The 27,125-nt window shown below is 43.3% G+C and overlaps 1 protein-coding gene across 5 annotated transcripts in view; it reads left to right on the top strand.

Annotated features, from left to right (window-relative positions):
- Positions 1–27,125, top strand: part of LOC143352748 (cell adhesion molecule Dscam2) — a 249,819-nt gene that overhangs the window by 210,023 nt on the left and 12,671 nt on the right. For all 5 annotated transcript variants that reach the window (XM_076785506.1, XM_076785504.1, XM_076785505.1 and 2 more), the window contains 10 exons: positions 467–646; positions 2,172–2,319; positions 2,971–3,269; positions 13,816–13,964; positions 14,172–14,326; positions 17,250–17,431; positions 21,745–22,050; positions 24,825–25,121; positions 26,153–26,285; positions 26,343–26,470. In XM_076785506.1, the coding sequence (XP_076641621.1) occupies positions 467–646; positions 2,172–2,319; positions 2,971–3,269; positions 13,816–13,964; positions 14,172–14,326; positions 17,250–17,431; positions 21,745–22,050; positions 24,825–25,121; positions 26,153–26,285; positions 26,343–26,470 (1,977 nt within the window). The remainder of the gene's footprint in view (positions 1–466; positions 647–2,171; positions 2,320–2,970; positions 3,270–13,815; positions 13,965–14,171; positions 14,327–17,249; positions 17,432–21,744; positions 22,051–24,824; positions 25,122–26,152; positions 26,286–26,342; positions 26,471–27,125) is intronic.

Below are 27,125 nucleotides of genomic sequence, written 5' to 3'. Positions count from 1 at the left end.
ACGTTATTACGAGCTAGTGGATATGTCATCCGTAAAAACTGCGTGATTTTCCACAAGAGAGGTGTCTCGAGGTCTCTGAAAGCCGGTCACGAACTTTTGTGATCAGCCAATACACGGCTTTCCAAAAAGATAACGTAGACGAGAGCCATTGTAGCGTACAGGAGCCAAAAGGTAAAACCGATATTAAACGTTAGTTCCAAAATGAATTATGTTTCTGGGGAAGGCAATCCCTCTGATCCCTTTCATCGTTCCCTAACACGGCGAGCAGTATAAATAGTGTAACCTGTTCGTCGCTCTCCCCTCTCCCAAATTGGGAGGCTCCAGCAACCCCGTAATCCTCCGTCGTGTCCCCCATGCCAGCCGCGGCGGTGCTATCGCGAGCTGCGTTAATAACCGGAACATAGCCACTCGAATTAGCGCAACGAGTCGGTTTTGGCGAATAATGGCCGTCCCTTGGAACGTTCAGGCGGGACATCCGGCGACTACAGAGAGCTGGGATACAGCGGCGCAGAGGGAGTTGAGGTCGCCGAGAACGGGTCCTTGGTGATCCCTCGGGTATCCAGGGATCATTCCGGGTCCTATCTGTGCCAGGCGAGCAACGGGAACGGCGCCGGCCTCAGCAAGCTCATTCAGCTAACAGTTCATGGTAAAATATTCACGTAACATGAAGTTACTGCCGGCTGGATCTGTGTCAGCCGGCGGGCGGCCTCGCGGACTTGGGATTCCGACCACGACCGGCTGGTCCGGAATTCTTCGTTTCCTGGCCGAATTTCTGTTTGCAATCTCTCTCCCTCCCGTACACACGTACATGCACACCTGTCAGTGGGAATCGCCCGCGGAAGAACATTTAGGAATGTCTGTACGCGTCGGCGGGGGATACGTGCTCTCGACCACTTAGCCTTTCTTATGAATCATTCGGTGGAAAGAGGATGAAGCCGCAGCGTCCCCTCGTCCGTTAGACGTGCTGGCCAGGGCTTACGGAAATGGGATTAAGAAGAAATTTCACGGGGCTAAGGAAGAGAAAAAAATTTTGAAATAAGGATCTTTGAGATGTCCGGGAAAATACAGCTTCGTGACCATTCTAGTCCCAGACCTTCGAATTTTATAAATGCCTGCTTTTGCTCTTATCATTTAGAAAAATTTTGGGGCACTGAACTGTGTGCTGGCATAGCTTTATAACTTATTTAAAGTATCGATTAAATAATTACGTAACTAGAGGAGCTCGATTGTGCCACATTCAAGCAAAATTTGAAGTAAAAATATTCATTCGTTCGAGAGTTATGACGCGCACTGCTCCTAAAGATGTCGAGATAAATGGCTGTAAAAGTTTGAAATGATGGTTCAGCCGTGTAGCTTCTGCGATAATGTAAATATTTATATGGAATCTTTTGTACATGTTTACAAGAAATGTGGCTCTCAAAAACACCCTTCAAGCGCACCCCCTGAAATCTTCAGCCATTTCGTTGATTTCTAAAAATACGAAATACTAGTTTTAGCCGTGTCGAGCAACACATATTTTATTACACCGGCAAACAAAAACTTCATTTGAAACTTTCAGCCGCGCACATATTTTATGAAATTACATGGTGTGTTCAATTCATCTCATTACCATGTAACACAGCGCAGCTGAATTGTGTTTCGCGTTCGAACTGACGAAAGTCGAGCTACGTTTGTTAAAAATGGTTACAGACTAGGATTTTCAACATTTATTATTGTACAATATAATCTAGTTCCTCTATCAATTGAAAATTCCTTCCAACCGTGCACACAGTTTGTTCGACCGTACAGGAAAACGGTAAAAAGCAAAACTACGTACTGGCCAAATCGAGCAACCTTTTCGAAGCCGGTAAAAAAATCACTGAAATATTTGACTGAAGCGAGAGAGACCCGTAGTATTGTGCGTTCAATTCATCTCATTAGCACGCGACACAATAGCAGCCGGGTTGCGTCCGAAGCCGAAGAAAACAAGTCGCCACGGAGTACAGGTTTCGCAGTCAGGGAATCATGAAATCGATAGTCGAACATTGTTTGCTAAAATCGTGAAACCTCTGGCTCTGACGAAGCAGCAATGCGGCGGTCGAGTGACAATACAGCCTGCAGTGTTCCCTCGGCGGGCGTTCCCACGAATAGGAATCGCACGGCCGGAAATTAATGCGTGATTCCTGAAACAGCGGGCCCCCAGGTATTGGTGATAACCGAACAGAAGTCGGTGCGACGAGGAGAGAACGTGAGATTGCGCTGCGAGGCCGAAGGAGACGCTCCTCTCGATCTGAGCTGGCGTGCCCGTGACATCCGAGTCGATCGCAACTACGATGTTAGGTCTGTATCGAAATTAATCAAGCCCCCTTCCCAGTACTGCCAGCTAGCCGAGGGCTCTGAGCACGATCGATGAAACTGACACTTCGATCTCCTATCGGCCACATGTTAATTACATCGGAAATCGCTTGAGACAGACCGACTGTACATCGCACTATGCTCCGGAGGACTGACAGGAAATGAACCCGCGAGATGTTGTTTGCGTGTCTTGCCAACTTCTCTTTCGACCCTTTCCTACTTCTTTCATCGTTCCGTTCCGGGCAAGACAGAACATTTTCGTTAGACAACTGTTCGGAAAAAGTTCGCAAGTTCTTATGCATTTATTGTGCCCAAATGTGCATTTAAACAATTTCGTAGTACACTGGCAAATTTTTATTCTGAACGAATGTTTCTAATGGATCTTCGCAAGATGAATGCGAACTTGCGATCCCTGTAGATTCTACCGAATAAGACATGTTGCTCTAAATGTGCCAATTTTTGTGGACATTTTTCGATTTACTCAAAACATCAAACACCCACGAACGGTATCGATTGAAGTTAGAAATTATATTCAGTGTTTAAAATATAAGCGAGATAGTTTCAATAATAACGTTGAACTATATCACCTTGTTCGGTGAAAGAATGGGTTTAATTAAAATAAATTCTTCCCATCAGGTACACCATCGACAACCAAACAATCTCCGGAAGAGTGATCTCCGAGCTGCATATCATCCAGGTGAACAATATGGACCGTGGGGATTATGTTTGCATCGCGACGAACGCTTACGGCCATGCTCGAGCGACGATCCACCTGCTGGTCCAGGAGCCGCCGAATTTTCCGCGGAATCTGCGCGTGGCAGAGCGAGGCAGCCGATCGCTATTGCTGGCCTGGATCTCGCCTTCCAGCGAGCTGGATCCGGCGCATGCTGGCTCGCCGATCATCAACTACATCGTCCAGTACAAGGAGGCACAAGGTAGGCTTCGCGAAATTGCTATGTCCGACCTCCGATACATGACTGCCGCGATAAATTGAGTAACGATTATTGATCGCGCAACTCGACTGTCAGTACATCCGTCAAACGTCACGCGAGACAGTTTCGTATCGCACGGGAAGCTTCTTGCGGTCACTTTCTGGTCCATTGCTGTTTTCGAGATTCTCTTCGTGACTGTTTCTGAATTTTTTAACACTGAACCTACATCGTGGCGCCGTATACGAGGTGTGCCTATTCTTTTTCGTGATGTCTCTTGGTCATTTTTAGCCAATTAAACATTTTTCTTTTTCGTTGCACAATTGGTTTTTGATTTTACTTCAAATTTTAAGACAAGCGTAGTTTCGCTTTGTAATATTACAAGCAAATTGTTACCCAATATCTCGTAAATGTAGGGGGACTGAATTTATTTAGATTTGTACGGTTTTTATAATACAGTAAAGTCTTGATCTAACAATAAGCCCCAATCCTCGTGTCCGTGCTGTGACATTCTTCGTGACAGCTCCGTCCTTGTGACCGCGCCGAACGAAGAAAAAAAGGACAACGCGTGTAAACACGGACCATGGCGGTCGAAGGCGCGCTACATACGTCATGTTTACACTTCATAGTGCTCGGCGACCGAGGCAGATCGACCCCTCGCGTGGTATGACCCCCGAGGAGGGGATAGGCCAACTGACTAAGACCGTGTAGCTCCATTCGGCTCAGACCAAGACTTTACGAGGGGAATATGAAAAGTTCGCGGAAACTATTCATAAGAATTATGTATTTGAATCTCTTAAATATCTAATCCAACCTCGTTCCCATTTTGCGGAACAATGCTGCAGTTCCGCGTTTGAAATACTAGTCAACATACTCTTCAGTTTCTGTTATATCGTCTTTGCATCCCCAAAATGCTGTTTCTGCATGATACTCTTGATCTTAAAAAATATGAAGAATTGTGCCTTAACATTTCATCAATTTCTAAATCGTGTTTTCGGAATTGCACAAGAAACTTTAAGCATGTCTTTACTTAAAAAAAAATTGCGACACTGCTTGCATTCATTGTGACAAGACCATACCAAATCGTCGTGAAATTTGACCGGATGATAAACAAGATTCTGTCAGTGACATGTTTACGTACTTAAATAGTGAAGTTCTTCCCATGGAGGCATCTTTGAGATTTCGATAATTATGAAATAAAAGAACCGGTCGTTTGACCACGGTAGGTTTAGTGTTAATCATATACAGTTCACTGTCCAGCTTTTTAGGTCATGCACAAAAGCATTTTGTTAATGCTCTATTTGTGATTACTGTGCAGTAGCGATCAATAAAATTGCACTGCGCTTTGAACCTATAATATTCAAAATAATCCAGAACAATGCGAACACATGGTGGTCATATCAAATTGTGTTTTGGTACATCTTTTTGTACGATTTGATATAAAAATATATTGCGATAACGTGAGATATTGCTCGTGTGAAACTTGGATGAAAAATATTAATATTTTTAAAGTAATGCAGTTTCAACAAATATTTACAGAAGTATAAACATTGATATATTCTATTTAATTCTGTTTACAAAATCATATATTCGAGAGTATGATATAAAACAATTGAAAACAATAAACAATTTTCAAGGTAAAAGTTCGTAAATTCGGTCTGTTTTCATGAAAATTAATAAAATTCCAATATTCGCATTTGAAATCAATAAAGTGATGACATAAACCTAGCAATATAAAAATACACCTTTTTAAAACAATATGCAGTACGTCGACATTCGAAAGTGATAGATTTGATGTGCAATGAACCAATAAAATTTGATGTCTCTATAAAATTACTGCGCTACTGTTGAAAAACAAGCTACACAATAGATTGTATTTCTTTAAATATTAATATAGTTTCACTTGGTTTTGGATCTCTCTTCAAACTATTAAAATGGAAACAAAAATTCTATTACTGCTTTAGGTATATGTTTCACACATTTTATTGATTTCCATGAAAAATGGATTCTACGTTTCGCGGAATTCTGTACAACATAGTGAACAACAATGTCACTTAATTCTGGAAGCGTCATTTGAAACTTCTACCTACACATTTTACGTATTTACGTTATGAAATAACTGAAAATATATTCACAAAAATTACGGCAGTTTAGGCGTCTTTTTCAATTTGGCCATTGTTTAATGAGCTAATAATGTAATATTAAATTGTGTCACTTTGTTCACGAGACTCCACAGGATACTATTACGTTAATTAAAACCGTATAACTGTTAAAGCACAAGGCATCTTCAGACTTGGAAACTGAGTTTCTAAGAAATTACACATGACAAAAGAAGAGTACAAATTCATATTCAGTTGAACAATGTTATGGACATGTCTCAAAAAATTGCCTTTGCAATTTTTAGAAAACATAGCGTACCAACTACGAAGCTTATGATTAATAGCATTATAGTTAATACAATTCAAATGGGAACTGATCGTGAGAGATAGTTTGAGTTATACGAAGCTTCCCGTGATACGTAAATTATCTCAAGGCGTGTTTCGGAGCTGCGCTATAGCTCCGAAGTAAGAGATCACATAAACTATGGACTCCCACGGACCAACACGAATATTTTAGAGCAGCAGTGACCATAGCTAGACATAAGATTTGTAGTAGTATGATTTATGTGGCCCCTTGCGATCAGTCATACAAGTCTACAAACCTCTACCATTACAAAATTAACATAACAAAATCATGAAGTGGTGTTCTATATTATATTATATTAAAATACCTATAATATTCAACTAATCGATTTTATTTACTTGAATAGTTACATCAAGTAAATTTTCGTATACAGAAGTAAGGAACATGATTACTTGCTCAAAACTCGCCAAAATGTACGATTTTTGTGACTGTACGGAAAATAAAAAAACCCAAAAAGAAGACACGCGGGTATATCATACTGCGGTAAATCTTTGACCCGAAAAATTCGCGATGGCCCGTGGGAATCTGCTGGCGGTCATAGATGCGTATTTTTGCACGGTGCATCACCGTAGCACATATCATAAACGCATCTCTGGGTTTCGGTAGAAAACTTATCAGGAGGAGTCGGATCTCGTCGGATCGCACGTAGATAACGTTAGATCCCATTCTCACTAGCTACGCATATTCATAGCACACTCGTTGAAGTTCCTCGCGTGTGTTCATACCACTATGCCTCTCCATGGAGCGAATCGTGAAATTATCCCAGGCATAAGTTACAGAACTAGACAACTATTATTAGACAAAACTCGGTACTGTTTTTGTAAACAGCGAACGCTATACGCTCTTCAGAGTATTCGTACAATTCTGCGTGTTACAATATTATTACTTCTCTCACAGATCCGAGAGAAATGTTATAGAGCTTATTAGGAGTTATTTGCACTATCGGTCGGATCGTTTTTGTGGACCAAAAATTAACATAAACATTAAGGTATGTGACCTAATTAAGGATTGATCCTCGTACACTCCTCGAGTGAAACTGCACCCATGCTGGCTGCTTTAGAAATTATAAAATCTTTCACTTCACTGAAAGTGGGGGGAAACTGAAAGTAGGGGGAATGGTTTGAGCTTTCGAATGTTTTTGTTTATTTTTGAGAAATGTAGGAGGGTTAGGATATTTATTGAAATAACTATGAAAAGTGCCCAAATAGCTGCTGGTACAACTAGATCGTGTATCGATTGAGCAAGCATCCAATTCCCGTTGGAATGATCGAATATCCATCTAAATGCCTAATTAGCGAAGTACTCGATCATTTGGACACTTAAACAACTAAGTTGCTGAATGGGTTAACTTCTTCTTTGAGCGTTTCTTCATGAAGAACGGAATTGTTTTACTAACAAAGTTGAACCATTCGAATTGCCCACAGTCCAACTACTAGGGACACAAAGAACACGGATGGGGGTACCAAACCATTTATTTCCACAAGAGTTAGTCATTCGCATTCATCGTTAACCGTTGCGGCACGGTTTAGCAAAGTTTCAAAATACCCGAAGTTTCAGCAGCGGCAGAGGAAGTTCGCGGGTAGGGTCTCGGCAATTACAAGGTTTACGCATCTGCGTTACGCCGGTTTATATCGACAGTGTGAGACGACAGTCGGTCGTATACTGCTTGATGTTTTTTGGAGGTCATTTGCTCGGTGTTCGCTCGTTTCACGTAACTCGCGGCATCTGCGTGCGTCCCGCGTCGAGATGAAAGCTGATACGTCGAAGGAAATGGATACTCCAGCGCACCGGGATTACAGTCAGGTAGTCTAACCTTAGCGAGGCTATACCAGACAGGAGTATCTCTCCTCCCGTGTGCTGGGAACAGAGATACTTCCCCGGTGACTGGACGTGTCTCAAATTCAATGATCCTCAGACTCTTCTCTCGGTCCGAGCGGGACGGTGCGAGCGAACTGGTTAGAGCTGACTCTCGAGACTTCAAACGGGGGTTACGATTGATCGAAAGAAGGTGTTATAGGCTGGTCCACCACCCGCGCGCGTCTCGGATAACCGAAGATAGCTAACTTATTGCGTTGACGTGTCCCCGGCAGGAAAGAGATTCTCAGAGAGAAGCTTCGGAATTCAAATGCCGACCTATTCCGCGGTGTCGATGTTATCCATATCGTTCACCGGCATCCCTTCAGGTGTCCCTTGACTTTCGAGGCGTCCTTTGATCCGCTCGCGATCATCCCACCAGAAAATACTGCGATCGTTTCTCTGCGTCTAGGCGCACGCCTCGTACTCATTTTCGTAGGACGTTCTCCACGACCGAGATCAAAAAAGACTTATAAGATAAGTCTGACAGATAATACGACGGTGTATTTAAGTTCTGATGTTTTTACTTGATTATGCTTCACCTATTCAGTTCTGTGATAAGTGCAGAAAATACGTGGTCTGGTCGGTAGCGAAAGAACTCGTTAGATTGTGCTAACATTTAGCGGATTGGTTCTGAGTTATGATTGTTCGGCATCTTTTCCTTAATTACCTTAAGCTCGCAAAACGCATATGCGAAATTCTGTTCGGCATTCCAGTATTTCCATAATCCATTCTAGAGCTCGCAGGGGCCACGCCGTAGATGTTTGGGATACTTTAGGGACGCCGGAATGGTTGCACCCGACTAGGCTCGCTTCTCGATCGATCTTTCCCCGGCTTGCGGCAGCGAAAAAGTCCTTATAGATTTTTGGATATTTAGGGCAATATTACGGCACGAAGCAGCCGACCGTGCTGGAGAACTTGGAAGCCGAAGACTTCCCCCGACTTCAAGACCTACATATTTCACGGAAGCAAAGCCGCCGACTTTCGCGCGATTTTATACGCTTCGCAAACATTCTTTGCAACGATGAGAGGAAAAAAAATTGGCTGCAGCTTTACATGATCCCTTGCGGCCGTGGGTGGGATTCTTTATCTTGTGCACAAGCTTCTAAGTTAATCAAATACGTTGAAATTCTGGTTGAAGGAATTTTAAAAGAGTAGACTCACGTTGAATGTTTCATACGTCAGTGTGGTGCTAGAAATTGATTTTTCAAATATATTTTAGTCCGGTAATGTATAGGTACTATCTTGAAAATATAATCGCGGAAAATTCTCCAAAGAAACATGTATAAAATATACAAAGATATAACTAAGTAACGGACTGACAACGAGTCAGACACAGAAATCTTTAATTTTTTTAGTTAGCAAGGTATATCAACATACCATACCGTATTATAAACATTCATTTATATAAAGGATGTCACTAATTCTTTGCCGTAACTTTGCTAGGAGATAGTACGAGTGCAAATAAGAAAAAAATGTCGCGTGAAGAGTGGCTCATAAATGCTTTGTTGAAAAATTATAACATCCTACTTTCGTTTGTACAGCCGCGAATGAAATGCATGTCGAAATACTCTCGATTGGAGAAAATTCGTAGCATGTTGACACGAGACCGACGAACGTATTAATTAATTAACTCTCTAGAATGATCGCGTTTGCCAAACAGCTTGTACAAACAAATCAGATAAATATTACAAATTCGTTCTTATGCTGTATAGAACGAAATCAAATACGTTGTTATTTCGAGTTTCTGTTATCATTTTAAATATATATCTCTATAGTTTAAACTCAAATTTTAAAATTCACCAAGCGTGCACGCTATTCAGTAGGACTTGCCTGAGGCGTCTGATCATGATCCACTGATACTACTTCTTATACATGCTAATACACTCGAACCTGGTGAATTTTCGTAACCGATTCTCTCAAAGACAAAGTCGTACTGAAAAACAACTTTATCTTATATTTTCAACATATTCTTTCAAGAAAAAATATTCCGTTAAAACTTATCAAGCTAATTTTGTCGTGTCCTAAACAGAAATCGAAACGAACAACCATCTCTCGTTTTTAAAAAAATCCTATTCGAATTTATGTTTCACCTGAAAAAATATGTTTTGTTATAGAATTTTTAAGGAACGATATGTTACTCTTAGGAACTTCTTTAAAAAGTACTTTTCCCCGAATTTTCTCTTTTTCTTTTTCGATTTTCCTCGAAAACCAGGCGTCTACTAAAAAATTGTATTCTTCCTTTTCGGCTCGCTTTCGCTTGTAGAAATACTTCCCAATCGATTATCCACGGTACGCGGGACACCCTGTATTAACCAGAATTTCGAAAGCACATCGATAATTCCAATTCAAACTTCCGGCAATTTTATTGCTTACGGTGAACTTTTACCATATTTTAATTGCCTTCCAGCCGGGGCACGATAACCGTTTCATTAGAGCTAGCCTGTCGGACGGAGTTTGATTTGTAACGTCTCGACGAGGCCGCATTAAGACTCCATAATTGGAATGTCAGGTTCAATCTCAAGTTCAATCAATACCGGTCGCGTCGGCGGTGGAAGCAATCGAGGAGAACGAAATTATAGCGCAATATGGCAAACAATATATAATCAATCCGCGGAGAACGTGCCGCGGCGGCGTCGGGATCATTGTTTTTTGGCATTCGAGCGAGCTTGGCTCGACTCGCAACTTATTGCTCGCCGGTTCAATCGGTCGTTTTCCAGGCGTTACTGTTTTTACAGCGTTCTGGGTTCCCCACTCCGATCCCGGCGTTCGATAAATAGACGAGGCAAAAGAGAGAAAGAGAGCAATAAACAATTCCGCTGCTCCGCGCCGATGAAACCTATCCGCGGACCGCCGGTTTTAACATTTTAATGGGAAAATTAATTTTCCCCCATTCCTCGAGTGCTTTCTTCGGGCCGCGCGAATCTTCGTATCTGCATACCGAGCCGGGTGAAACTTTTCCAATTTCCACGAAAGCTCGCCTTCGATGTCCGGCCCGGGCGAATCGGAACCTGTTGTTCGAGGCCTCTCATCGCCCGAATATCCGAGCCGAGGGAAACCTTTTCTCATTACGTTCGACGATATTTAATTACCGCGGCGTCGAATGACTCGTTTCTTCCGCCTCCAGCGGCCTTCTTCGTCGCGTCGTCGCGAGGTTGCGCGAGAACCAGGAACGCTGTTAGCGGGTGCAAGAGGTTGCGGGGAGGGGGGGGGGGGTGAGAGTTCACTTTTTCATAAAAGCGTCGAACGTCGAGGAAACTGAAGTTTATCGCGAAGTTGACGTTGTCGAGCTTCTTCTCCCCCGTCCCCAGTTTATTTTCGTGACGAGGAAAGTTCCCTTTGAAAGCGTGCCCAATCGCGTCCTCCTCGCCCGGCGCGCACCGACCCTCGTTAACTTCGGATGTCCTCATTTACGCCTAATCGCCTCGAATCGGCCGGCCGCGCGCTAAATTATCGAACTTAACACATGGAGAGGCAGCAGGCTGGTGTTAACGCGCGCGAAACACGTTTTCAGGACAAGCACCGAGCTGGCAATTTATTAGCACTGTCGCACAGTGTTCCGAAAGATAAGAGCTGGCTGGGCAAAATATTTCGGAGAAGGAAGGACCAAATTATACGAGGCAGTGTGACCTTTTTTTCAAACGCGATTTTGCGCTATTTTCAAACGCGAAAAGTTGCCAGATGCAACTGCAAATCGACGTGAAATTTGACCGAGCATTTTTAATATCTTCTCGTGAATTCGAGAATTGCGTTAGCGAATCCGCAGGAATATCAGTTTTATAAAAAAATGTCGTTCTAATATAAATTATTATAGCAACAAAAATAGAGCAATAAGAGAACTTGAATCACAATACAATACGTATTTCTTAAATTTTCGAGACCCAGATAGAAGCTGTAATAAATAGCCGGTATTTTATCTACAATTCTGACTAGTTCAGATTTTCTCAAAATTTCTTTCACACGTAATACGTTTTAAACTAATCCTTCTAACGGCTTAGAGAGCCCCGAGTTGTTTGAACCCTCCGACGGCGAAGTCAGGGTCTATTTTGACCCAGAGCACGATGGTTCGAATGCCATAGTTAGCTGGACAAAATTCATTTTCTGCCAATGCGATCTGTAATAGCCACATGTCGAGGCTCTTACACTAAAAAATGTTAAATCTTAATTGTTAATGTCTACGGATTACGAAAGTATCTTGCAAATAAAACCACAAATAAGTTCAAAACCGTGAAAAAATAATTTTGTACAGCCAGCGCCAAGAGCAATCGATCCACTGTGCAGAGTATCAAAATTTACAGCTGCTGCGTTGAGAGCAATGAAAAGACTGACGAGTCTACAAAAAGTACCTTGAACAATATTTCTTTAAAAAAATTGATAAATAAAGCAGCGAACATATAGTTGATATAGTTATAGAAATGATTCACCGTTCGAGGGTTAAAGGATGTGCACAAATCAATGCCAGTATTTCATACCAAACAAACTCGCGCTATTGTTTGCAGTACGGCATTGGCACTTTTCGGTTTGCTATTTCCATTATGGTTTTGTCCAGTTAGCACTGTCTAAAACACTGTCGTCGCGACCTCTCCTGGGCGTTCTGCTCGCCCTAATCGATCGTACGACCGCGGTCACCTCGATCTTTCGTCTCTATGTCCGAGTATATTTGTCTCGAAGGTGATGTTTGTTTCTGTATCTAATTTATATGTGGAGCTGGTGTAGATGATCAAATTAGACGCGACCGCTCGACGAGGAATCTCGAACGATAGCGAAGGGTATTATGGTGAAATGTAATGGAAACCGCAGGGTCACCGAGTTTTCACTCAATCAGTGCGCAGTATACTTGACGAGAAACTTTGAGCGCTTTCTGGACGAGAAGCCTCGAGTTACGCGGTGCACAGCTTTCGTAGAAGTTAGTCGTCCTTCACCCACGTTGCGAACTTTGCCCTTCCGTCGAGTGGTCGCGTTTCACGATTCAGTATGCGCAGATTTGCGATCTTGTTTTTCCTTTCGATCGGTCGCGTCGTACGTTCGATTCGTCGAGCGCTCCGAGACGGATTACTGCTATTCCGTTCGACCACGATAACGATGAATTAATTCTTTCGCACAATCAGTATCGTATTTCGAGGGCACCTAACGTCGTCATCCGAAAATCGCTGATTTTTCGAGCGCAACACCGTCCGCGAATTCGTCCGCTCGAACAACCGACGATCCGCTGTAAACGATAGTTTGTTACCTTGACGGTGATTCACGTTTTATTGGAAACCGGAACCACGCGGTTTATTACTTTCTAATCGATCGATGGAACGACTATAAAGATCGCTGGTGACGTTAAAGGGTATTTAATGTGACAATTCGAGGTATATAGCTTTTTTATGCACCCGGATGTTTTATAACGCCTGTCGCGGTGAATAGACAGTGAATTAATGCTTTAATTGCCTCATCCGACACTGAGAAATATACGCAGGATTAGCAATAAATGGCCTGCGGATGTTTATGCAAATTCACAAATTTTCACGCTGATTTGTAAAACGTAGCATTGTTTTGTTTGCTATCAGATATCTCATAAATCGTGTAGTTCGTTTTAAATGTGAAATCTTAATACGGAAAAGTTATCGACGTATTAAACGGCGCTTTTAACTTGGTATTCCGAAGCAAAGAAATTCTGCATCATTTAGAGCTTTCGATCTTCTGTCACAAATGTCGTTGAAAATTCCGTACCGAAAATTATGCAGCTATTTTTGTCATGTTATTGCGATCGAGACATGTTTTCCACGTGCTCCGTAAATATTTTCTGGATTCATGCTGCAGTTTATTTCTGGCACTCTTAAAATAGAAAACGTCGTTTCAATTTTAGATAAACGAATACCGTTTAACGTCACCGGTCATTTAAACCGAATCACTCGAACAAAACTACTATTGAAACGAAGATATTTTAGATGCCTGCATCATCTAAACTGTCGGGTGTCGCACGTTCAAACGTGACGTCGCTAAAGAAACCGTAAAAAAAAATGTGTCTCTCTCGAAAGAAATGTTCCGAATACGGGTTGAATAAAATCGAAATAAAAACGAAATTTGAACGCGAGTACGTGGGAATAGCAGTGGCCGTTTCCGAGCGAGAGCAAAGAATTGTTAGCACATTTGTGTCACGTGTGAGAACCGTGCGCCATGAATCTCGCCTATCCAATCGATCAGCGATGCACACCTCCTCTAAGCGTTGTCGTTGCCTTTTGCTGGAAAGACGTGTGGCATGAGCACAACTCGCAGAAGATGATGGCGGGGAACAACACGGTCGCGCTGGTGTCGCCGCTAAAACCGGCGACCTCCTACGACTTTCGGGTGCTTGCGGAAAATCACTTTGGAACATCAGCGCCAAGCGACATCCTTCATGTCAGTATCAAACATATCAGCATGCCTCAAATCTCAAACTCGTGTTCAAAGCTCAATGATAAAATTGAAGAACTTGTCATTCTGTCGTTCATTCGTTAAACCGCGACGCGCGTTCGTCGCGCGGCCATCTCGACTGACGCACGATATTTTTTTCTCTCGATTGGTGCGCCCCACTCCTTTCAACCGAACATCGACGAAACACAACAGGCTCAAACCGACGGCGAAATACCAAGCGGACCGCCGAGGCACGTGACCGCAAGGGCCCTAGGACCGCAGCAAGTGAAGGTCACCTGGCAACCACCGGATCGATCCCTCTGGAACGGGGAACTTCTCGGATACACCATCAGCTACGCCAATCTCGGGTATCGTTATCCGCTTATGACTGTTTAGAATAGTTTCTAGCACACTTCGGAATCGTAGAATCCTACTAGAAACCGACGGCTCGTCGATGGGGCTCGAATCTTCGCCGATTACCGCGACGATTCCCGACAATGAGCCAGCCCGCGCTAGCCCCCGCCGATCGTTGCGTTTCCCCTCGCGGCTGGATCGGGATAATCGTCACGCTTTGTTCGCGCGTTCTCGATACCGATGTCGAAACGACCACTCGATCATCCCTGCATGCCTACAGTCACGGACAAAAGGATAGGAAACCCTATTCATTTCTTAACCCTTAACGCTCCGTTCGCTAGCTCAAATTTGTTAATTAACGCTCCGGTTATTTTTCAAACAAATGTTGCATGTCCCCGTAGCGTAACATAAATGAAATTTATATGGGCCAGTTGGTAAAATTAACGTGTTGTCGCTTCGCATAAATTTATCTAGAAAAATGTAAATTTTCAAGACAACTTGATGGGACAAAATAGAACAAGATAGAACATGTGTTTAAAAAATGGAACGTACAAAAAGAATTCACCGATTTTGTTTAATATTCAATATTTCGTAGAGCCTCTTCTACTTTTTATTACGGAAATTATTCGTTTAGGCAGAGATTTTGAAAAATTGTTAATTGTTTTCTGCCTTAATTGCAGAGTTAAAAATTGTCGCTCGCAAGATTTCCCCTAATATTGTCAATAATTTCAAGATCCGGAGATCTAGCTGACCAGTCCAGAATTTCTACTTTTCCAATTGCAAAAAACGGTTGAATTATTTTCTGTTCGAACGGAGGAATTGTAATGTTGATATATTAATAATTGAGTTTCTTTCTGTAAATGTACTAGCATCACGTAAGCCACGTTTGTGCAAAGTTTCGAATTCTTTGTAATATCTGCATTGGCGAACAATCATCGTTAATACTTCTATAGAGTATACGTTTCCATAGGGAAACAACGAAACTGAACATTATATCTTTGATTTTCTGCGTGAACAGTCGCGGAACATTAAACTCAATTTGCTACTGCGCCATAATATGATGCGCACATTAGCATCGCTTTCCCCGATAACGGTATTCAGAACTGCAATATTTTATGAAACATTCCATACGTCTGGCATCAGTTGTGAAGAAAATTGAACAAAGAGGAGGAATATCACAAATTGCACTATGAGCTGCGATTCTAAATAACAACGTGCATAAAATTCTTTTGACTTTATTCTGTGCAAAATTACGAGAACAATCCTCGCACAAGCGTGACGCTTGCAACGAACGTATCAGTGTTTGCGTTCTATCAATTCTTCAAAGATTTTTGTTCATCGGAAATGCATAAAGTAATTTTTTAGGGATTTTATTTCGCTATAAATTCCGTTTTAATTACATGCAGATGAAGAAACAAATGCGAATGAAAGGTTCTTGTAAATGGAACACTATGTTTTAACGAATTCGGATTTTTCACACAAAATCATTAATTATTTAGAACGTTAACTTTCTCAATGATTTCAACGATCTTGATATGTGTTGTCAAAGTCATCATTCTAAACAACTCTTTATCACGTGGCATGTTTTACAGCCCCATTCTTTGCAAGTTGAGATCCGGTACACACCATCGTGATAACTGTCGACTCCGTCACAAACACTCGTGACTAATTGCATTAGTGTCCTCGAAGAGAGGATGGCCTGTGATGACTACTCATGTCCATATTTCAAGCCCCTTCTTTCGAAAAGTAAACCGCATTTACCAGAAAGTAAATTCAATTAATTAGACAATTTAACGCAATCTCACTGTGCTCTTAACAAGATGTCAATATAATTTTGCATTCCGTTCACCTTCTGTTTTATGTACTTTATAAAAATGACGTAAGATGCTCAGAGGCAATATAAAACAGACAGGCAATTACACAGAAGTAAATGTAATAATAAGAGAACGCAGTGGCACAAAGAACACAAGGAAACAAAAGACGATGTATCACAAGAGAAAAACTGAATTATAAAATACGGAATTGCTGCATTAAAGGGGCAGTCTCGTGCAAACGGGTCAAGAATCGATTTCTTATTATTGCATATTTTATAAGTATGGAACCTTAAAAATACTTTCCGAAAACATCATGCTTAAATTCATTGAAATGACTGACTTGAATTTTATCAAGCCATTCCACTATTCACTTCGAAAAGAATTCATGAAAATTAATCAATTTTTCAACGTTTACACGAGACAGTCTCCTCAACAAGCGTGAAGCTTCCGGGGATAGATTAGGGGACGTTTATGTCCCGTTTATGTCATTTGCAATTATCGTATAACAACGTGAAATAACGAGGGCCTTCGGATCGATGGAAGACGTTCGAAAGTGCTCGAATTCTAAAGACCAATAAGCTCGGCATTCGCGCGCGCGATTCGATGATAACAAATTCTTGTTAAGAGACGGTGAGAATTAATCGAGCGATTTTAATATTCGTCAATGGAAGCGACGGGAGCTTGGATCAGAGACGGTCCGTGAAAGTTTCGACGCGTTTCGGCGCGTTTCCAGTTGGACTAATCGGATTCTACGACGTCTCCGATTCACCGAGATTCTTTTTTTATCTTCCGGCTGGTAATTCGGGATGAATCGCGGTGACTCGTCACGAACCAGGCGGAAACACGTCGCGACGCCCTCGGATCGGACGATCGAACTTCCCAGGAACGTTCTCATTCCCGCGTTCACGGAGACGGAGAATTTCATATCGGGCTCCGAGAGAAAGAAAGACGGTGACACAGAGGGGAGAGGGGATACGGGTATCAGGCGAAAGTTCCGGGAATCAGAAGACCATTTTTCGCTCCAGTTTCCCCGGGATGGCTTTAAGTATCGTCAAGTTCCGCGCCTTCCTTCCCGCGCTTTATCTTTCCGCCTCGAGAAACATCGGTCGTGGCTTTATTTCAGAGAGAATGATCAATCGGTGAACATCACGAGAGTGGGAATCACGGGAAACGGGGACGGTTCGTACGATTATAGGCTAACCGGCCTCCGAAAGTACACCCAGTACAGCGTGGTGGTGAAGGCGTTCAATAATAAAGGAGACGGCCCTGGATCCGACCCAGTCACCGTACAGACTCTGGAAGACGGTGAGCGGCCACTTGGCAACGTTCTCTTCCTTTCATCGCATGCTAGTTTTAGAACATCTTCCGAAGTAGATATTAACACGTTCCTAATTGTGCCATGTATGTAGATTATGAGACCTGCACATCTTCCTGTATATCCCTTTTTAAGGAGAATGTGAGGGTAAATCAGCTAAACAAATTCTTTGGCTTGTAGTCGGATTGGCAGCATTATCTAGGTTGAAGGTAAAATTGCAAGAAAGACAATTTCTTTTATTAAATATTTCGAAATTCTCTTTGGCTAAAATGCACATCTAGTATGGTACTATTTTAAAAGTTTGAAGTTGAGTATATACAGCTGGGAGAACATTTAAGGGGTGGTTCTCCAAGACAATATAAGACGAAAATGAAGAATAAAGAAATTGCGATTTTGGCTTCACTTTTTAGTTATTATCACTTAAAAATTCGCCTAAAATGCGGCAACCCGGCCAACAGAGGTGTACGCGTTGCTTACGTTATGATGGCGCGCGACAGTCACGTTTCGAAGGGGGTCCTCGCGCGCACCCAATGGTTAGGCTTTGACGTCACACGCTTTAGCCAATAATTCGGCTAGAACCGAAAATGCGTGGGGAATGACCCAATCGGACAATTTTCATTCGCATTCCTGCCGAATTCCTACCAGGTGACTTCTTGTGAGGCACACACTTCGCGCGCCTCTATGACGTACGCAACGTACACCTCTGTCGGCCGGGTTGCCGCATTTTAGGCGGATTTTTAATTGATAATAACTAAAAAGTGAAGCCGAAATCGCAATCTTTTTACTCTTCATTTTCGTCTTATATTATCTTGGAGAACCACCCCTTAAATTTTCTCCCACCTGCAGTTGATCACCCTGTATATATATATATACATTCGGACTAATATAATTTCGGGACTACTAATTTTGTCAGTACAATGAACTACTGGTAAGCATATTTTCCACTGTCTTCCCCAACCCTTCTTACAACATTCTTACAAAATCAGAGTAATTTATTTAATGAAAGCGAAACTAGAAATTTTAAATGTATTATATGGGATGCAGTTTTAACCCTTTTGAATTCTAAAGATCTTAATGAAATTCGGTATATCTGGATATGTAAGTTCAATGTAATTGAACTTAATCTACAATCTCTCCATCAACACTTTGGCAGCCTTGCTTGATGTTTTCGTTTCATGAAAAAGCTTTTCAAGAGTTTCGCCAAGCCACAAATTCGCAAGCCCTTCTTTCCGAAATAATCAGTCATTTCCACTGGTCGTGTTCCCCTAACAAACATTAACGCTCGGTTGACACGCGTAGCTCCCATTTGAAACAATTAAACGTACAGCGTGCGTTCCCGTGTACAAAAACTACTCCCATTATACACGATGTCTCCCTGGATGGCAGAAAGTTTCTGCAGGCTCATTCATTCGTGTTCCACCAAATGACATGTTCGTTCCAGAGGTGCAAAGTTGTTGCCTTATCAAGCTCGCGAAGGGGAAGCACCCGGAGCACAAAAACAAATTGTCAATCTACTTACTGTTCCCATTCGTGCTTTCATTCGATAGCTGCGTTACACGAACAACTCGAAATTTACGGGATTATAGACGTATCGGAAATTTCGATACAAGTCGTTAAATTCCCCCGAAATAAGCTCGTCATTAATTCCGTGTAACATTAAAGCGGATTGGTAAGCGCAACATGAATACATTTTCGATGCAATCGAAAATCTCCTTGGACGGAATCGAGAACCTACCTATCAGTCAACATCGATACGATTTTGATTGACGTTGCTAACGACCCCGATGCATTATTTCCTCGTAGATCTCGTTACTGATATCTTCAAATACGTCGGGAATCCGAATCATCGTCAATGACCATTACCCGATCCAATCAATACTCCGGAGAACTGATTGAAAGACGCGTTCGAGAACGAATGGCTTCCTCAACTGGACCTTCAAACTCGTTTTTCTCGAAAACGAAAAAACATACTTTTTGCTCGACTTAATTTTTGTTGTACCACTAGATCGGTCACACCCTGTATACAATGTTAAAAAAAATGTCACAAAGGTTCGGATCAATTGTTCCATAAATGGCAGAATAACACCATGGAGGGACGAATGAGGATTAAGACAATGCAAAAAAAGGAAAAATCGTTTTTTGTTCATGGTTCTAGTCCAGAAGACCCCCTTAAAGATATTTCTATCGGGAAACACTGTCCCGTCACCCAGTTCTGGGACGAGAATGCATTTGCTCGGTGCTTCTCTCGACAGGGATGCCGGGAATGCCACGCGACCGCGTTCCATTTTCCGTCCTGTTTCGTTAGCCGCGGCGGGTTCGAGACAGCGATACATCGAACGAACTTCTTCGGGAGAGAGGCTTTCTCGCAACGCGCGTGCGAAACCTCGCGGAGAAAGTGGATCCCTTTGTTGCGGCAACGCGCACGTACGCCGACGGTCGCGTTGCCCCATATATCGCGACGCGCGGCGCTTCATACTCGACCGAGTGAACGGTCCTCGGAGACGTGAAACAACCTCGATGAATCTCCCCCTGAGCAGACCTTTTGAGCATCCGGGATTGTTGGATCGAATGCGCATCAATGCCTAACGTTTCGCGACTGATCTTTCCGCGAACGACTAGCGTCTGTCAATCTCAAAGTTTGGCCCCGATGTCTCTGCGCAATCGGATCTAGGAACACAATTACTGTTGTACCACAAACGTCATTCAATACTGAGTGTCTCGGGACAGCTGGTGCACACGGTGTGATTCTACTCGCAAAGATAAGTATATCAAACGAGTAACATGTTTTCGGTTGACACTTCGTTTCAGAGAGAATCGAGTTTGAAATTAAATATTCTTTTTCACTCTATCGTAACATTTTTCATTTCCTTACCAATCGTAAGGAACGCTTTGTTTCCCTCTCAGGACACGCACGAACCATTCACTTCGCAAAGACGATTTGCCATATTTCCGGTCGTGCCACCATTTCGCAATCACTCTGCATGATACAATCATTGCACGGCCATTGCAGTCCACTCTAAGACCCACCGCATCTAGAATAGATCTAGAAAGCTTCCAACTCTTCAACATGAAGCTGTTACCATCGTTCGCCTATGTTAGCTCCGAGCTTCCAATTAGCACCATAACGGACGAACGCCATCGTTACCGGCTCGTCCAAGGATCTCGGTTAATTTTCCCTGAATGGGGAAAATTACGAGGGTCCTTGACGAACGAGAAGGCTCGGTCCACACGAATTTACGATGCAATAGTGCCCGGTTCAATTTTACTAAAACTGCCACGGTTAAATTTTTACGACACGTTCCCACTCCTCCCCTAACAGTTCCAAACTGATACACACCGATTTTGGTGAAACTGTGAGAAAAAATGGTTCTTAGAGAAATATTTTACACATATTTTTTTATCGGTGCACATTCAAGGGGTGAAAAGAGCCCTCAAAGTTTCGGGCTCGGAACCATACTTGATCGAATTTCTCGGAAACTATTAGAGCTAAAAAGGTAGTTCACATAGCAAAGTTGTGTATTTTTTATAAGGAATAGATCTGCGAAAAACAGTAGTTTTCTTTATTATTCCAATTGAATGTTAATCTCTGTGGTTCATCTACATGGTTGTAATTGAAAAGCGCGCAAAAAATTTCTGCTACCCACACTTCTCGAGATATTGAAGAAAATTGTATCTTTTACCCCCAACTTGCAGGGATGTTTTCACCCCTTCGACATGGATGGTTGCCGATAAAAAACATACGTGCCAAATGTTTTTCCGAGAACTACCTCTCACGTAAATTTCCACAAAATCGGTTTGTCCGAGTTCGGTACGTTTGCTTGTCAGTGGACAAGAAAAGAGAACGATACTACTAGAAGAAAAGATACAGATGAAATATCAACATACGCAAAGAAAATTTCAAATTAAGTGGTTTTTGTCCTGTCTTTTCAAACGTAGTTACAGCGAATTGTTGATTTTCATCTGATCGAAACGTGTCCAAGCAGTAAATAACCAAAGTTAAGGACGTACACACGTATGATTGCTATGTGTGAAGTCGACAAAAAATCTCAACAATCCAGTGGGGTACCACGTTGGAAACAGTGAGGCGTAAAATCGACAAAAAGGCGGCATCGTTTGGAAGTGTGGAACCTCGACGGGTTGCGTTTTGCTTCGCTTTTTCGTACTGTATTTATTCTCTTACTTTGTCGAGTAATGCTGAAGTCAAACACTGGAAGTGAAACGCTACCGTGTAACGGAAGAATTTTTCTTGTGAATACCAAAATGTTGTGAATGTGAGCGAACACTACTGTACATTCTGACGCAGTTCCGAGCGCCCCGCCGCTGAACGTGGCCTGCGCGGCGCTGACCGGCCAGACCATCCAGGTGACCTGGAAACCGCCGCCATCCGACAAAGTTCACGGGGTCGTGCAGGGTTACAAGTTGCTATACGAGGCAGGCGGAGCTGTCCTGGAGCAGCAGTCCGGCAGGGAGACGAAGATCAGCCACGCGTTGAGCACGGTGCTCCACGGGCTCAGCCCCTACACCAATTACACGATGCAGGTGCTCGCCTACACCAAGGCCGGAGAGGGTGTCACCAGCAGCCCCGTTTCCTGCATCACCGAAGAAACTGGTAAACTATATATATACATAGAATACAATGGGAACGTAGGGTCTCCTCGTCTGTCAAGGACGAGGGCAGACCGGAAGTAAATTTCAGACGCGCCGAATGGCCGTTCCTCTGGCACCTTGCCGACTTTACGGCGCACCGTGCTGTTGATGTTTCGATAGACCAATATGTTCCCGCAATTGTTCGCCGATTCCGTGGCGATGCCTGAAAGGACACGGTCCGCAGTATCGCGGACATCTGGTGCGGTACAGTAGATCTAGGCTATTGAAATTTGAATGGCTGTCGATAGTCGTCTTATTGCCTTTCTTCGCTCGAACGCTTCTCTACAGTACCCTCGTAATTAGACGACGTTATCTGAGATCCTCGCGATAGTATACTTACATTTTTGCTGGTGTGCGAGGCATTACTTCATTCTGTGAATAACTTCGCTCGATTCGTAACGGGTAGTTGCTCCGATACATTTTTGGTATTTCTTAATTTCCAAGTTTCATTAACTCTAGATAACTAACCCTTACACTGTAGACGTTTTTACGGTATCCTCAAACTGTAAACGTGAGTCTTTCATGCCTGACACATCTTTTAATAGATAATGATGTAGTGAATAGTTCTTTAAAAAATCTGTAAAAATTCATATAGCACCTTTGAACATCCTAAATTGTGACTATCACAATGATTTTGGCAAATAATTTATTGAAATATTTTATATCGTAAATATTGTCGAATAAAATACACGAATTTTACGAACTATTCGAAATCGTCCGGACACGAATGACCACCCTATACAATTTACGGGCCAAGCTATCGTGCGCCAATTAAAATTTTGTTGTTTTCTGTCGCTAAATAAATACTTCCACTGTCAAATAAAATTTTACCTTTCAAAGGAACAGGGTATGTGAAATGAAACAATTATATTTAGTAATTGAATTTATTCATTGGGACACTTTATGATCAGGAGTATTCGCTATTTTTAATAAAAATGAAGTAATATAATGGTAAGGACCTATTTATTAACTCTCCCTGTATATTATGTTTTTAACACGTTCCGTGCCACGTTTTTTCTCGCGGCCTGAATGGAACGTTTAACGTATACCATCGGTGGTACATGTGGCACGGAACGTGTTAAAGGCGGTACAATAACAATGGTTTCGCCATCAAGTATTAAAAATGGACGACTCGGAAGGATGTAGGTACGTTTTTATTAGAACATAAAGGCACGGACTTTTATGAACCTTGTTCGCCTGGCGGGGAAATGTTCCTTTCTCATCAGCTGTTACATTATCAGACTTTATGTTTCCAATTTTATAATGTGCTCATTAGAGTGTTATCTTCTTAAATCAAACCGGAGGTGTAGAGAAGTGTCAAAGAGTGGGAATAATTAACGATTCCCTGTTATTCCAATGAGAAGTTACATTCTCGGATTGCAGAGCAGATTTTACGTAATCCGACTGCTTCTCTGCTCGGAGCAGTGGAGGTTATACAACGCTATAATAGACTCTCACGACGTCTGTACAGTGTTACAAGTACGCAAAAGATCGAATTGAATACGTGCTCTAATGCAGTAGCACACGGGGCACGTTGGAATCGCAAAAATCTACTTTAAACGCGTGCAATAAACCTCGCTGCGCGAATTGAGAGTAGCCAGAAGAGGCCTCGGGGAAATAATTAAACGCGAAAGCCCGTCTCGCAGCGCCGGGCTGAACGTTTACCGATGATTCGTGTTATTATTCGTGACGGCGCATTTACATTCGTACAGGGTAAAAACGAGGGGCGAAGCGGCGTTTGCACACGGTCCTGCCATGCTGCTTTAAATTCCGAGCCCGGGGTCGGAGGCCACTTGGCAACCCCGAATTCCGTGGGATCGGACAGCTCGCGGGGCCGACGAGCGAAACGGGTCTAAAAGAGTCAATGACAGAAACTTTAACGCGCCTTTGAAGTAACATTATGCCGCGGACGGTGCTCCCGTTTGCTAGCCCGCTTCCGGGGAAACTACGCCGGCAGCCGGTTTTCCATTAAACGCAGCTGCAGCACACCGGCCTCGGGCACCGAAACTGCGCGCGAAATGGGTCGCGAATAATTGTATGGTTATCTCGAAATTCATAATAACCCCGCAGCGCTGCTTCGTGACGGGGTGTAATCGAAATTTCGTGTATCACAAAGAAAACGACTACCAATTCCCCTGTTCTTCAACCGTAGAAACGACCATCCTCCGCATCCCCGCCGAGCATTTTACCTGTGACCCGAACAGTACCGGGTGCACCGATTATGTCCACAACTAGTTGAAACAATCAGTTCCATCGAGAATCAGAGGACGCGTGAAAAGCTTACAATTGATTTAAAAGCGCAGTTTCTCACAATTTTCTGTCATTTTGAATTATTTCTACCTCGTGGTAGAAACTTTGTGCATCTGTAGAACTTACTTCGATCTACAAAGAGCATATTTGTACTTTTTCTTCGCAACCTCGACCAATGGTAATTTTTGTATACATTACCTAGCAAGCTAATTCTTCCAACGTCTCAAAAAAGACTGGAATCGTTTGGTTTTTGTTTTATTTTTTATGTCCAGTTAATTTTGTACCCGACTGTGTATCGTGTCCGAAGTTGACCACTTGTTTCTCGTGAAGTGAATTGAAAATAACGGTAGAACGGGGCGCGGTTGTAAACTTTGTCAGAGCGGGAACATACTGTATAAACAAGAACAACGCTTCCGTCTCGTCAGACCCATTCCTCGGCGTTTCGAAACGTACGTTCCGCCATGACGGTGCCCGTTCTGACCGTAGTTCCGGACCCACCGGAGCGTGTGAAAGCAGTAACCAGCAACGAGGACGCGGTGGTGATATCCTGGCTGCCGCCGCGGCGACCAAACGGCATCCTCACCCAGTACACCGTTTACATTCGCGTGTTGGACCCGGGCCAGGAGATGAAGATCACCAAAAGCATGCTGCCTGCGCAGAATTTGCACCACGAGGCGACCGGCTTAAAGCAGCGCGAGTCCTACGAAGCCTGGGTTACGGCCTCGACCAAAGTAGGGCAAGGACCTAGCACTCCGGTCATCAAACTGCAGCTGAGCAATACCGGTGAGCAGACGTTGACAATGAGTCGCGAAACTATTCGTTGCCGCCGGGGAACGATTCTCCTATCGGCGTGGCCCCTTTCTCCGTCGAATTGATTCGCGTTCGAGTTGCGTGAAGAGTTGGATTCGCACGAAAAAATCGAGCCAATGAACACGGAAGCTTTATGAAAAATTCGAGCTCGATCTCCCCGGAGAACGCCGCCCCCGTGATCATGACTCGCGCAATTTTCTCCCTGCCGTTTTTTCCTCGTTCTCTACCGCCACGCACAGCTAGGCCATGAGCTTTCAAAAAGTGACCAAAATTGAAGTAGAAAATTAACGTAAGAAAAACTTATCATATTCAGGGATAGTTGAAGTAGCACCCCTGGCAGAAAACCGTGGATATTATTGTTGAGTGCTTTATTTAGGCGTGTATTGAACAGAAAAAATAGTGCTGTGTACTTGCAAATATTAGAAAAAAGCGAACTCACCGAGTAAGCGATTTTGAACTAGCGAGTTTCAGAAACGTCCAACAATATCTTGAATGTTTACCGCATTTACACAGCTCTTGGCCCACTGTGCATCGGCGCGATCCTTTCGGCGTTCGTTTCGTATGCGTGGGATACTTAATCGTTGCGTCCTCGGTGTTTAAGTTGCCAGGACGAAGTTTGCGGGCTCGTTCCAGTCGACTTCGGATCACTAGTTTACGGTAACCAGGAACGGCAGCCAAGTTTCCGATTACCTTTCTTCACCGCGCGCTCCGCCCGCCTCTCGCGAGGGACGGAATTATGCATTTTAATCACGACCCCGTGGAAGTTTTCGCTCGCACGCCAAAAGTATCGCCGGTTATTGAAACAGTCGCCAGGAATTGAAGGAGCCACCCCCCCCCCCCCCCCCCCCGCCCCGAAGGTATCCTCGGTAAAAATTCCCGGTCGTAGCTCTCAACCCGTGGGAGTTACGGAGCGGAGCCGTGAACTTTCGTAACTGAACTCAAACACGGATCACGGTTGCGGGGAAGTTTAACGAAGAGCAAGAATAACCGGGCCGTTTAATTAGTTCCAGCAGCTATAATATCGTTCGGCGTGGCACTCGTGGTCCCGTGGAAGGAGGACGTCAATATGGCTTGTCTGGCCGTTGGTAGTCCACGGCCGACGGTCGAGTGGCGACGCGGGGACGTCAAGCTGCAGAAGTAAGTGACGTAACGAACCATCGAACAGGATCCAGCCTTATCCTGAATTTCCCACAGATCCGACGTTGGACTGGATAACACGCTTACGCTGAGGAACGTGCAGAGAACTCACGAGGGGAACTATTTCTGCCACGTGAAGAATCCCCTCGGATCGGACGAAATCACATACACCCTGCAAGTTCAAGGTATGTGGACTGGCAATGCCTATATATACGCCAATGTCTACAGGGTGTTCGACTACAGGTGGCAGAAAATTTAGGGGATGGTTCTTCGTGACAATAGAAGACGAAAATGAAGAGTAAAGAAATTCTGATTTCGGCTTCGTTTCTTAGTTATTATCAATTAGAAATCCGCCTAAAATGCGGCAACCCAACCAACAGAAGTGTACGCGTTGCTTACGTCACGAAGGCGCGCGACAGTCACGTTTCGATGGGGATCCTCGCTCGCACCCAGTGGTTAGGTTTTGACGTCACACGCTTTAACCAATTATTCGGCAAGAACCGAAAATGTTTGTGGAATGACCCAATCGGACTTCTTGTGAGGCACACACGTCGCGCGCCTCTATGAACTCTACGCAACGTACACCTCTGTTGGTCGGGTTGCCGCGTTTTAGGCGGATTTTTAATCAATAATAACTAAAGAATGAAGTCGAAATCGCAATTTTTTTATTCTTCATTTTTGTCTTATATTGTCTTGGAGAACCACCCCTTAAATTTTCTCCCACCTGTAGTCGGACATCCTGTATAATATCGACGACAAAGGAGTAGCATTCACATTTGGTAGGCTCTGATTGAAATCTTCATGACCAGACCATATTATAGTGGCAAGAGATTAAACCTC

This window comes from Halictus rubicundus, chromosome 3 (genome assembly GCF_050948215.1).
Source record: "Halictus rubicundus isolate RS-2024b chromosome 3, iyHalRubi1_principal, whole genome shotgun sequence".
NCBI classification, from domain to species: Eukaryota; Metazoa; Arthropoda; class Insecta; order Hymenoptera; family Halictidae; genus Halictus; species Halictus rubicundus.
Note: the sequence above shows the minus strand (reverse complement) of the source record. Positions and strands in the feature narration are given on the sequence as shown.